The sequence below is a fragment of the Hevea brasiliensis genome, chromosome 6 (assembly GCF_030052815.1).
Source record: "Hevea brasiliensis isolate MT/VB/25A 57/8 chromosome 6, ASM3005281v1, whole genome shotgun sequence".
Lineage (NCBI taxonomy): Eukaryota > Viridiplantae > Streptophyta > Magnoliopsida > Malpighiales > Euphorbiaceae > Hevea > Hevea brasiliensis.
Window position 1 is genome coordinate 24,438,904 of NC_079498.1, and position 14,263 is coordinate 24,453,166.

The 14,263-nt window shown below is 28.0% G+C and overlaps 2 protein-coding genes across 4 annotated transcripts; both read left to right on the forward strand.

The window, feature by feature from the left end:
* Positions 1-1,196: 1,196 nt before the first annotated feature.
* On the forward strand, positions 1,197-3,760 carry LOC110636488 (uncharacterized). 3 transcript variants are annotated; one of them, XR_009149472.1, is made up of 2 exons: positions 1,197-1,395; positions 3,597-3,760. XR_009149472.1 is itself a non-coding variant. In XM_058148481.1 (2 exons), the coding sequence occupies exons 1-2, from the start codon at positions 1,410-1,412 to the stop codon at positions 3,665-3,667; spliced, it is 1,236 nt and encodes a 411-aa protein (XP_058004464.1). In that variant the 5' UTR covers positions 1,216-1,409; the 3' UTR covers positions 3,668-3,737. The 3 variants fall into 3 exon arrangements, 2 of the variants coding, with proteins under 2 accessions (XP_058004464.1, XP_058004463.1); XM_058148481.1 differs by having other exon boundaries at positions 1,216-2,607; positions 3,630-3,737; XM_058148480.1 differs by having other exon boundaries at positions 1,216-2,607; positions 3,597-3,729.
* Positions 3,761-12,425: 8,665 nt separating this feature from the next.
* LOC110636486 (uncharacterized) lies at positions 12,426-13,943 on the forward strand. The gene has a single exon (XM_021786214.2). The coding sequence runs from the start codon at positions 12,666-12,668 to the stop codon at positions 13,875-13,877; it is 1,212 nt and encodes a 403-aa protein (XP_021641906.2). The 5' UTR covers positions 12,426-12,665; the 3' UTR covers positions 13,878-13,943.
* The last annotated feature ends 320 nt before the right edge of the window (positions 13,944-14,263 follow it).

Below are 14,263 nucleotides of genomic sequence, written 5' to 3' on the forward strand. Positions count from 1 at the left end.
GAACAAGTGTAATAAAAGATGAACAAGTGTGCATATTAAATCTCTTAAGAACTCGATCAATATAAGTTCCTTGAGACAAACCCAATATGGCTCGAGACCTGTCATGATGAATCTGAATACCCATAACATATGTGGCCTCGCCAAGATCTTTCATATCAAAGTTTGTATGATTTTGCAGAGGAAATTGAGTTTAGGTTATTTGATTTTGAAGCTTGTAGAATTTATGTTGTGCTTTGACTATTGGATTAGTGTTGTAGAATATAGATTTGTATTGTGAAATTTGTGTTACCGTTCTTCATTTTTTAAAATTTTATTGTAATTAAATTTATAAATAATTTTTTGTTTAAAACTACGAAAATCAATAATTTATTATTAAAAAATGACAAAATAAAATTCTATTTTTAAAAAATTGAACATATTTAAATATAAATTAAAAAATTATCGATTAATTTAGATAAAAAAATTTAAAATCAACTTGTTTCAAGATAATTTTTATAATCTATTCATGAATTTTATTTTATGTTTTATTTTTATCCTTTAACTTTAATCAAAATTAAATAAGGCAATTTTGAGCATTTAGTTTAAATTAGTCCTTTAATAAAATATACACATATATTTTTTTTTTCATAATTTAAAGTATTTCTTATTAAGCTCCCAAACTTGCTATTATTGATGCTAACAGCCGGATAAGAGAAGGCATCATTGGTGGCTTTGCTAGTAGAGGATGTGATTGGAGTTCCACATGAAGGTATCCGATGGATGTGAAGTCAGCATTGAAAGGGGATTTCATGGGCAGAACCCAATCTAAGTTTGTATTGTTAATATATTTATGTTGGGTTTGTATGATTTTGCAGAGGAAATTGAGTTTATATTATTTCATTTTGAAGCTTCTAGAATTTATGTTGTGCTTTGACCATCGGCTTAGTGTTGTAGGATATAGATTTGTATTGTGGAATTTGTGTTATTGTTCATTTTTAAAATTTTTATTTTAATTAAATTAATAAATAATTTTTATTAAAAATACAAAAATTAATATTTTAATATTAAAAAAAAAGAAAACAAAATTTTATTAACATATTTAATCATAAAATAAAACAAATTACCGATTAATTTAGGTAAAAAGTTTAAAAAGTTTTTCTTTAAAATTTACCACATATTTTATTTTTATTTCTTAATTTTAATTTATGTTAAAAAAATCTCTAAATATTAATTTTTTTCATAAAAAAATTTCTTTATCCTTCAATAGCATATTTTCATATTATAAAATCTCTGTAAACTGTTGTGTGACGTCTGTAAAAATAGCTTCAGTACTGCTTAATTCTCATGAAGAAGAATGTCTCATCTCTTTCATAATTCGTTGAACCTGGATAAACCCTAGTGCGCAGCCGTTTCATGGTAAGTAGCCTGCAATGTTTGGTTTTTCCAGTTCAAGATTAGCTTTGAATAAGAGCGTTTCTCTTTTGGTCTCAAATGTCCAACTAGGTATTCTTCCTTTTCACTCATTATTCGCAATCAGATCCTTCTCGTCTACCATATCTTCTAATTTGAATGAGCACTCATTTATAGTCTCATACCTCATAAATTCATGTGGATTAACCCTAAAATCTGCTCAATCTATCTCTAAGAGGGTATGGTTTGAAACCCCTGAAAGACCCGACTCAGTATTAAGGTTTTTCAGGGAACATGGATTCACCGATTCCCAGATCTCCAAAATTGTTAAGCATCGGCCCTGTTTGCTTTTAGCGAAACCAGAAAAGACATTCTTGCCCAAGCTTGAGTTTCTGCGTTCTATAGGGGTTTCAAGATCCGGCCTTCCTATATTTGTTTCTAGGAATCCAGATTTGTTGGTTCGAAGTTTAGAGCGGTGTCTGATCCCAATTTATGAAATCCTTAAAAGTGTTCTTATTTCTGATGAGAAAGTAGTTAAGACCCTGAATCGCATGGAAAACAGATCTTTGTACTTTTTTCAGAAAACATTTTCTAACAATTTATCAATCTTAAGAGGGCTTGGAATCTCTCAATCTTCCATCTCTTACTTGGTCACCCAAAGTCCCTCAGCCATGTGCCAAAAAGTAGGCAAGTTTGCTGAAGTGGTCAAGAAGGTTATGAATCTAGGATTTGACCCGTCAAAAGTTATATTTGTTATTGCTGTCCATGTTTTTCATTCGATGTCGCACAAAACATGGGAACACAAAATGGAGGTTTATGGGAGGGTGGGTTTGTCTGAAGATGAGATTTGGTCGATGTTCAGAAAACATCCCAAATGTATGTCTTTGTCTGAGAAGAAGGTCACTGGCATGATGAATTTTCTTGTGTGCAAGATGGGTTGGCAGGCTGCTGCTGTTGCTAGAGTTCCAAACATTCTTTTTTATAGTTTGGAGAGAAGGATTATGCCTAGATGTTCAGTTGTAAGAGTTTTGCTTTTAAAGGGTTTGATTAAGGCTGACATCCATTTATCTGCGGTGTTGATACCTTCTGAAAAGAACTTCTTGGAAAGTTTTGTGATCAAGCATCAAGAACAGTTGCCTCAATTGTTAGACCTCTATCAGGGAAAAATGAATGTTACAGAACTTTGCTTTGGTTTTGATGATAAATCTAGGATTTCTGGTAAACCTTGAAAGAGTAACTTTGATAGCTAACTTTTACTTCTCATTAGACTACTTCTTCTTCTTCTTCTATTGGTTAAGCAAATGATGGTGGCTTCCATTTTCTGTCTTGCAATAACTTGAAGTCTTCCATTTGATTGTTTCCTGTATACCAAAATGATCTATTTTGTTGAAGTGCTGAAATGCTTTATAAATGTATAAAGAGGGTTAATGAACTGGGATAATCTGTAAAAATGAAGAATTTCTTGTCAGTTTTATTATATTTTTTTTCACAGAGAACACACAGAGGACAGAGACAATATAGAACTCTTATTTATTATAGTAAGATGCGTGAGTTAAGGTGGCAAGAAGAGATAGCAATTGCCCTGCACTTTTGCTAGATACACAATCATTCCTTAACAAGGGAATCATCCCTAGGTGCTCGCTCAGCCACTGGAATTCTTCTTTGAAAGGCCTTTAATTAGTGTGGGAAACTTCCTGTTATAGTTTTGATTATTAAGGTCAAAGGATTCCTTCAAAAAACAAAATATATAGGTCAAAGGATCTACTGGGTTCATTTGTAACTGGGTGTCGGAAACAGGATACTAGATTGATAAATATTTACAAGGAAGAATGATAATTGTAGAATGAGGATTTGGATTTGAGCAATAGAACAGTCTTCACAGGCAACAGATCCATTTAAATCTTTATTTCCACTGAAATTCTTCTGCAATGGATGAGGCAAGATCATTGATTTAATATTGGTTCTGCTGATGAGAATTTCTATTGATTTGTTTTATCGTTTGATGCATTGCTGTTCATCTTAAATACCTTTAGCTAATGGTAATATGTGTGGTGATACAAATTATGTATTAAGAAAACAATCTTTGCTGAAGCTTCATGCTTTGGTTTCGTTTTCTGTCCAAGCTTGGGGTAACTAATTTCTATCATAATTTTTCTTCCCTTCATGTGATCGCCATTCGTTAGACCTTAGCATATTCCAATTTACAGAAGTGTTGATGGTGTTTTACATAACACTGCCAGACTTCGTCATCATGAGAGTATCTTCAGAAAGATGGTGAAACCTAATGTTCAAGAAGGGGCAAAAGGAAGCAACCGAAAGGCAAACAAGACAGATTTGAGGCCCCCGGAATGTGATATTGATCATGCCCACTTAAGCAGCACTGAAAAGCCAGACTCAGGGCCTGTTTGGTTTAACTGTTGAATACAACTCCAAATTTGTCAAAGCTATTACATGTGCTTGAGCATTTTGAGCATTTGATAAATCGAATCGATAAACTATTTATGTTAAGTGTTTGGTAAAATTATATTTAGCTGTTGCTGTTGATATGTGAAATGACTAATAAGGGTATATATCATATAATTTATTTTATTATTTAAATAAATATAAAATTATAAATTTATTATATTATATTATTTATTTTATTATTAAATTAAATATATAATTATTAAATTAATGTATTATATTATTTAAATAAATATATAATTATTAATTTTTTTATATTATATCATTTATTTTATTATTAAAAAAAGAAAATAATTATTTTTTAAGATAATTAAATAATTTTAAAAATATAGATAAAATAATAAAATAATTATTATTGTTAATAGAAAAATTTACAATTAATTTTAAGTTTTTAGATATAAATAAATATTTTATATTTTATGTTATTAATAAAAAATATTTTAACAAAGTTAAAATACGTTAATTAAAATATTAAAATTATAAATAAAAAATAAAAACATTAATAATATTAATTTTCAAATTAAATAAAAAGGATAATATGGTCAAAATAAAAAATAAAACCAAATCAGCTATCAGCTGATGAGAAACAGCTCTAAAAATAAAGCTGATACAACAGCTGATGGGTATCATATCAGTTACCCATCAGCTATCAGCTATATTTTTTTAAGTTTGCCAAACACTATAATTTACCTGTTTGGGTGTCCATCAGCTATCAGCTGCACTCAACAGGTAAATCAAACACCCCCTTAGTACATAGGCTTCTCAGGGAACGTGGATTGGTAAATTCCCGCATCTCCAAATTTGTTAAAGCTACGGCTACATGTACAGGTTGAGCATTTAGTTCAAATCGAATCAAATCGAATCAAATTATAAAAATCGAATTAATCGAATTATCATATTTTAGAAATCGAACTGAATTGAAATATATGAAAAATTGAATCAAATTGAACCGCTCTAATTTAATTCGATTCGGTTGAAATTAATTGGTTTTTGGGCTTTGATTAATTTTTTATTTAGATTTAATTTTTAAGTAATTTAGTATAATTTTGATTTTAATATGAACTTATTAATCATTAATTAATGAAATTAAATAATTTATATATATATAAAAATATATATAATACATAAATTCTCTATAAAAATAAAAATAAAGTAATTTAAAAATTAATAAAGTAATTTGATTTAATTTGATTCAATTGATTTTTTTCTCTTCAAAATCTAATCGAATTGAAATAATTAAAATTTTTAAAATTTGAAATTGAATTGTATCCAATAACTTTAAAAATTAAATTAAATTATCAAATTAAAGTGATTTAATTTGGTTTACTCGATTCAAACTGCCCATCTTGAAAGGACACTTTGCCCTATTTTGTGTTTCTACTATTTGTAGGAGATTAGACTTGTAAAGCCTTGCCAAAAGGAATCCTAACTAGAATTCCACCGTTGAAGGGCCTGATCAAGAAGGAAATTCCTGTTATTATCTTTAACCGTGTGGTCCTAAATTGCATACTAAATGACTATTTTAATTTGAATATCCTAAAAAAATAAACTATATATATTGATTTAAACATACATATTAAATTGATAAAAGATTTGAAAATTTGGGCTATCTAAAAAGTTTCCAAATAATAATAATAATAATAATATATTATGAAGAAGGGAGACATTAGATTTTTTTTTTTTTAATTGAGAATAAGAGAAGTTGAAGATGAGTTGCTAAAATGTAAGGGTTTTAGGTTTGAAATAAATAATATAAAGATTGTCTATATTGAAATTAAAAATTTGACAGGGAATCCACAAACCTTTTTATTCTTAATCCTTTAATTAATCTATACTTAAGCTAAATAGTCCCATTCTTATAAGTAGTCTCATTAATTTATTTTAAATATTTATAAACTTATATATATATATTACGTGCGATAATTAATATTCATTTTATAAATAAAAGTCTTAATTCAAAATTTCACATCAAATACTAAAATTGATAAAATTTTTAGAGTGGATGAGATTTTAAAAAATAACAAAAAAAAAATATTATTATTATATTCAAAACATTCATTAAACAAAAAGTTATCCCAAGATTTTACTATTAGGAAATTATCTTTAATCATAATTTTTTTTTTATTTTCTTATATATGGAAAGAACTAATGTAAAATTTTATTGTGTTTAAAATCTTCATTTAAATTCACAAAAACATGTTAATATTTTTATAAACCAGACCACAATTACTTTGAGAAGGTAAAATTCAAGTTAATAAACTTAAGTTTTAGACATTTTATTTATCTTAAATAAAAATTAAAAGAGTTGATGAGATTTTAAAAAATAACCAAAAAATATTATCATTATTAAAAAAATAGTTTTCAATTGTATAATTGTATTGTTACTATGTTATATCACTTATCTTCTTAAATTTTTAATAAAACATATAGTTTGTAATATTATATAATATATATATATAATTAATAAAAAATTATATATACAAAATGAAATGACAAGTTTGTAGAACGAGTATAAAAAAATAAAACAAGTAAAATAAAAATTTAAAAGAAGATATACATTTTCCTTGTGTGTCACTCTGCATTCTATCAAGTAAATTACATAGATAATTAGGGGTGAGCATTCGGTTCGAACCGAACCGAACCGAATTAAATTATAAAAATTAAACAGTAAATTTTAGAAATCAAACCGAACAGAAATGGTGAAAAATCGAATTGAACCGAACCGCTCTATTTCGGTTCGGTTTGGTTTAAACCGATCGGTTTGATTTTTGATTATTTTTTAATTTAGACTTGATTTTCAAGTTATTTGGTCTGATTTTAACTTTGGTTTGAACCTAATAACCATTAATCAATGAAATTAAACAATTAATATATATATATATAATTAAATATAATTCATAAATTTTTTATAAAAATAAATTAATTCAAAAATCGATTCGGTTCGATTTAGTTCGATTTGACTATATAAATTATTATTCAGTTCTGTTCGGTTTAACCGATTTTTTTCTCTTCAAAACCGAACCGAATCGAAATAAGTGAAATTTTTATAATGTAAAACCGAACCGAACTGATTGAATTTTAAAACCAAACCGATTGAACCGAATTGACTCTATTCGATTCGATTTTTCAGTTTGAATCGAATTCTACTCAGCCTTATAGACAATATCTCAATTTAAAAGCATATAACAATAAGATACATGAACTTTAATTTATAACATAAAATCGTTAATCTTTAATTTAATATAAAACCTTAATTTTTAAGTTAAATAATATAAAAACTCACTTTGACCTACCATAATTTTTTCTATGTTTTTTTTTTTATTAAAGTGATACTTATTAAATTAAAATATTATTTTTTCCTCTGTTAATTTGATACTTATTGTAAAAAAAAAATTAATAAAAAAATTTAATTTTTCTTTTTCTATTCACAATTTTAATGACTTAAATTATATAATTCGATACTTCCATAACTTAAAATCTGTTTACTCAAAGCTATAAGTTCATGAAAATTTGGGCCATCTAAAAAGTTATAAAGAACTTATAAAATAAAAAGTTAAAAAAAGATATCCATTTCCCCAGTGCATAACTGTGTCTTCTATTAGACAAATTATATAGGCAATATTTCAATTTAGTTGTAATGATGAGATTTATACATTTCAAATATAACATAAAATAATTTCAATTTGATTAATATAAAATTTTAATATTTAATTTAAGTAATATAAAAATTTATTTTAATATTTTATAATCTGTTTTTATATATTTTTACTGACATGATAGTTATTAAATTAAAAATTATATTTTTTTTATTAATTTAACACTCATCAAAATAATTTTATTATTTCTTTATCCACAATTTTCAATTTTTACTATTCAAATGTTATATATGGAGATTTTAATAACCTAAATCCTTTATATATATATATATATATAATGTAATTAATAATATATCGATATAAATAACCCAGAAATCCCTCCGTCAAAATGGAGCATTTAGAATTTAGGGACAGCACAGAAGCAGTGCAATTCAAAATGGAAATTGAAGATTTATTTAGCCAGCTGCAAGTGAATGCATAACCCTCATCAATTCTTTGTTCTTCCCAGTTTTCCAGGGAAATAGAACGAGAGCATGTCAGCCTGCTCGACTCGCTTGATGTTTTACTGTTCATTCCTCAAAGCCCAAAGCTTAGCTAATTCACTACGAAAATTTGGGTGAGTATCCTTCAATATTTGGTTTTTCCAGTTCAAGATTAGCTTTGATAAGAGTGTTTCTCTGTTTGTCTCAAATGCCCAACTAGGTATTCTTCCTTTACACTCATTATTCGTTATCAGATCCTTTTCATCTTCCATATCTTCTAATTTGAATGAGCACTCATTTATAGTCTCATATCTCATAGACTCATGTGGGTTAACCCTAAAATCTGCTCAATCTGTCTCTAAGAATAAGAGGATTCTGTCTCCCCAAAATATCTAACCATCCAAGGTAAGGAGGTGATTAAGGGGAGATTCTAGCCGTCCAAATGAGGCCAATTCTCCACCACAAGCTGGCGGCAACTTCTCCACCACATCCTTAAGGCGGCAAGAAACCTATAAATAGGGACTTCATGCTTCATTTGTACACACATTGAATACACTTAATAGCGTTTCCCTAGCAAAGCTATTCTCTTGTAACCTTAAATTCGTACAGCCGATTTTATCGAGGTATAAAGTTACTTTCCCTTTGCCTAACTCTTCTAATTACTTATACTTGTTTCCTTATGTACTTTCTCATTTTGCTTATCTTTTGTCACTCTTATTAGTCTATTTTATAGGCTAACTAAGTTGAGAGGCTGACTTAGGGTCTGTTTGGTATTGTTGTTAAAATTGCTACTGAGAAAATTACTTTTTTAAATATATTAGTTAGAGAGTGTTAAAAAATAATTAAAAATTAAATTTGATTAGTTTTAGTCATAAGAACATTAAAATGATAAAACAGTTTTTTTCAAACTGCTTTTCTCAACAGCATCTAAATGATATTTTTATTCAGAAAAATAATTTCAAACTTTGAAACTCAATGTCAAACAGGACTTTAGTATTGACTAAATATTGCACCGTTGCAAGTTGGTTTGACGTTAATAAACCTCTACTTCGTGACATCATTCACTGGAATTCTTTCATGAAAGGACTTGAGTGTGGGAAACTTCTTATTGTATTTTTTGTTGTTAAGGTCAAAGGATCTATTGGGTGCATTTATAACTGAGTGTTGAAAACAGGATGCTCTACTGAAAATCTTTAAAAAGGAGAATGATAATCTAGATTCAGGACTTGGATTTGAGCAATAGAACAGTTGTCACAAGCCACATCCATTTTAGATCTTTATTTTCACTGAAATTCTTCTGAATTGGATGGGGCAACATCATTGATTTAACAGTGGTTAAGTCTAAATAAGCCCTTTAAGTTTTCCTCAAAGTTCAAATAAACTCAATTTCGCTTTTTATCCCAATTTGTTAAGACGAGAAGTTGCACTACAAAAAAACCTTACTCAAGGTCCATAGTTGGTTCTACTTTGGAAGTTAAACAGAAGAGAGGAGCTGAGAAGCCTGAACAATGTGATGCTGCAAGAGAGGCTGCACTCCATCAAATTAAGGAGAGGATTCAGAAAACGAAGGATAAAAAGAAGGCAAAGGAGGCTGAGATAATGGCAAGGACACAAAAGACTCAGAGCAAGGGTAGTTTGTTCTGTTCTCATGGTAAGTTGCAGAGACAATTTCATGTAGCTGGAGGTTAACAGGTAGCTTCTCTATAATCACTAAGAAAACTACAGATATCATGGTAAATAGGTCGCCATCCGCAAGATGTTAGAATTTCCTGGTTTTGTAGTATTGTTGACGATGTTAAATGAATTAGAATCTAAGCTTCAAGTGGTTCTTTAAGATGTTTTACAGTATTTGCTGATTGTCATCACCACCTCTCAAGTGCTCAACATTTGATGGTGACCACAAGGACCCGTTTTAATGTTGCGATGGAAGAGCAAAAAATTTAGTTTTGTCATAAACTTAGGCTGACAATATGTTTGGTTAAATCTACATCTGGTGGTTTAGGAGCTCAAAACCCAAGTTTTGATAAAGCAGCAAGAATCATGCTTGTCAAGAAACGGTGTTCTCAAGCATTACCGGGCAGCAGAAACTTAATTTTGTGTATAAAAATACCCTTCATAATTTTTCATAATTCTATTTAAACTCGTGTGTAGACTTTTTTTTATTAATAAATTTAAGTAAAAAAAAAACTCAATTTATCACCAAATATTAGATGTAGTGGTGAGACCTAATACCCTTTTAAGGGGAGAATTCATATTCATTCTTTGAAAAAATCATTATTGAGAAGGGCAATTATATAACAAAAATTAATTTATGTGGACAGTAAAACAAATACGAAAGATTCCTAAAAATCTCAATTTTCACTAAAACTAGGAATTGGACCATTAGCCGACTCATGTGGTTTGTTTTTTTTTTTTTAATTTCTTTTTATTATATAAATTAAAAATATTATAAAAATTTCTAATTAAATTATATAAAATAACTATATTAATATTTTCCTATTTATTATGCATAAAATCCAAGTTTTAGATATTCAATGAGTATCTTTCACTTGATTTATTTTAATCGGTTGATTTAATGATAAAAATTTAATATAATAAATATTTTTTTTATAAAAATAACATTTTTTAAAATTAATTATATTTTTATATAAATTAATTATAATTATACAAAATTAATAAAAATAAAGTAAACAGTTAATTGTTGATAAAAATAAAATAATATATTTATAGTTATTGCACTTTTTGGTCATTTTGCTTCTACAACATTTTAAATAATAATTTTAACCAAACACAAAATAAATAGTTTTTTAATAATAATATTTTTTTTATTTTATTACCAAATAGGTAAATTATTTTTCAAAACAATAATTTTATAATAATAGTTTTAAAACAGAAACAGTAAAATATAATAATAATATCAAACAGGCTCTAAATTTATTACCATTCAATTACTACACTTTACAGTTTTCCTTAAAGTTTTTCTTTCTCACTCTCTCTAAATTTTATGATTATTAATTTCTCAATTAATTATGTTTATGTGAAATTTTTACTACTTTTTTAGGTTATCATTGAATAAAGAGTTATAAATTTTAAAGTCACGAGCTTTATTAAAAAAAAAACATATATATAATATATAATGTTTTTAATAATTTTAATAAATCACTTTCATTAAAATTAATAAAAATTATAAATTGGGTGAATTTTATATTTTAAATTAATATATAAAAAAGTTATAATTTAGATATTTTGTGTCAATATAATTTATTTATCAAAAATCCATTTTTAATCTTTTAAATGATATATAAAAATTTGAAATATAAAAAAAAATTATATCTAAATTCTATTAGTTAACATAAATAAAGAGAGAACTACTCATAATATGTAATCATCATTTAAATATTTTAATATACTAAAATAATTATAAAATATCTTAATTATTAAAATTTATTTATTGATATTAATTTTTTATTTATAACTAATTAATTTATTTTAAAATTTAATTGTGATTAAAAATTATTATACTATAATATGTATTATTTTACATAAATTTATTATTATTATTGTTATTTTTCTTCTTCTAATTATATTTTTTTAACCGGTTTCATAGTTGTAATGCTACATATTTAAATATCGAGAAAAAAAAATTATTATTCATCTTTTTAATATAAGCTGAAATTATTTATAATAATGTTAGTATGTGATGATGACGCTAACAATCATATCGATTATATGTGTTGTTTTATGAGGTGAATTGTAAGATTGAATAATAATTAATTATTTTTTAAAATTATTTATAATAATATTTTTATATTAAAGATAATTTTAAAGTGATTAGATTATGACTAATGTCAAGGAAAGAAAAATATCAAAGTGATGATCATGTGGATTAGGGGAGAGCAGTTTTCGATTTAAATTAAAAAATCGAATCGAATCGATTTAATTGGTTTGATTTTAAAATGTAATCGGTTGGTTTGGTTTATAATTTTAATAATTTCGGTTAATTGGTTCGGTTATTTTCATAAAAAATAAAAAAAATCGAACCGAACCGAAATTATTAATATATATAGGAAATAAAAAAATCAAATCGAATCGAATCGAATCGAACCAAACCAAAATCAAAGAAAATCGAACCGAACCTTAAGATTTTTTAGTTTTGATTTCTAATTTTTTTGGTTTTTATGTTTTATTATTTATATTTAATGTTAAAAATATGAAATTTTATAAATTTTGGTTTGATCGGTGTAAAACCGAACCGAACCGATATTTTTCGATTCGATTCGATTGAATTTTCTCTTATTAATCAGTTTGATTCGATTTTTAAAATTTTTTATTTTTAATTTTTGATTTTATCGGTTCGATTCGGTTCGAAACCGAACCGACCGTTTGCACACCCGTAATTATTGTCGATGGTTTAAAATGTAATCGGCTAAGAATTCAACATTGGGTTGTCTAATGAGTGCATTCTCTATCAGAGCAGAACTTAAAGGCACAAAAACGGAGCGTTTAGACTTTAGACGCGGCCACCGCAGCAATGCAATTCAAAATATAGAAATTGAAGATTTATTTGGCCCAGAACAGAGACTGTGGCGAGTAAATGCAAAACCCTCATAAATTCTTTCTTCTTCGCAGTTCTGCAGAGCAAATGTCCGCCTCCTAGACTCGCTTGATGCTTTACTGTTCATTGCTCAAAGCCTAAAGCTGATTCACTTCGTAAAATTTCGGTGAGTATCCTTCAATGTTTGGTTTTCTCGGTTCAAGATTAGCTTTGAATAATTGTGTTTCTCTGTTTGTCTCAAATGCCCAACTGGGTATGCTTCCTTTTCACTCATTATTCATAACCCGATCTTTTTCGTCTTCCACACCTTCTTATTTGAATGAGCACTCATTTATAGTCTCATATCTCGTAAATTCATGTGGATTAACCCTAAAATCTGCTCTATCTATCTCTAAGACTAAGGGGATATGTTTTCAAACCCCTGAAAGACCAGATTCTGTACTTAGGCTTTTCAAGGAACATGGATTCACCAATTCCCAAATCTCCAAAATTGTCAAGGGTCGGCCACAGTTGCTTTTAGCCCAACCAGAAAAGACACTCTTGCCCAAATTTGAGTTTCTGCGTTCTATAGGGGTTTCAAGATCAGGACTTTCTATAATTGCTAATAGGAATCCAGTTTTGTTGAGTCGAAGTATAGAGCGATATCTGATTCCACTTTATGAGATCCTTAAAAGTGTACTTATATCTGATGAGAAAGTAGTTGTGGCACTGAAACGCATGGGACGAAATTTTTGTCTGTACAGCTTTCCGAAAAATTTATCACTCTTAAGAGGGCTTGGAGTCTCTCAATCTTCCATCTCTTACTTGGTGAGCCAATGTCCGTCACTAATGTGCCAAGAGGTGGGCAAGTTTGCTGAAGGGGTTAAAAAGGTTGTGAATCTAGGATTTGACCCTTCAAAAATTAAATTTGCTGAGGCAGTCCTTGTTTTTTATACAATGACGCACAAAACATGGGAACACAAAATGGAGGTTTACAGGAGGTTGGGTTTGTCTGAAGATGAGATTTGTTTGATTTTCAGAAAGCATCCCAGATGCATGGCTCTGTCTGAGAAGAAAGTCATGGGTACAATGGATTTTCTTGTGTGCAAGATGGGTTGGCAGCCTGCTGCTGTCACCAGAGTTCCTAACATTCTTGGTCTTAGTTTGGAGAAGAGGATTATGCCTAGATGTTCAGTTGTAAGAGTTTTGCTTTTGAAGGGTTTGATCAAAGGAGACGTCTATTTATCCTCAGTGTTGCTACCTTCTGAAAAGCTCTTCTTGGAAAGGTTTGTGATCAATTATCAAGAAGATGTGCCTCAATTGTTGGATATCTATCAAAGAAAAATGAGTCTTATAGAACTTGGGTGTGGCTTTGATGATAAATTGAAGATTTCTGGGTTAAAAATGGTCTAGCCTGCAGCATGTCAATCTTAAAACCATTAATTCCAATTTGATGTTGCTTTCTAGTGATTCCCTTAATTTCTTTGGTGCATCGGTAAATCTTTAATGAGTCACTTTGATAACTAACTTTTACTTCTCATTAGACTATTGTTTTTTTCCAGCTTCAAGCTGGTCAAGATTTAATCGTGCATATCATTAAAAAAAAAAAAATCTATCTTGCAATAACTTGAGGTAAAGTGTGCATTTGATTGCTTGTATCTTGTAAACCAAAATGTTTATATTTTTTTGAGTGTTGAATGCTTTATAAATGTGTAAAGAGGATTAATGAAGTGGTATAATCTCTAAAAATGAAGAATTTCTTGGCTTTTAGTACTCTTATTTATCGTAGTCAAGTACGT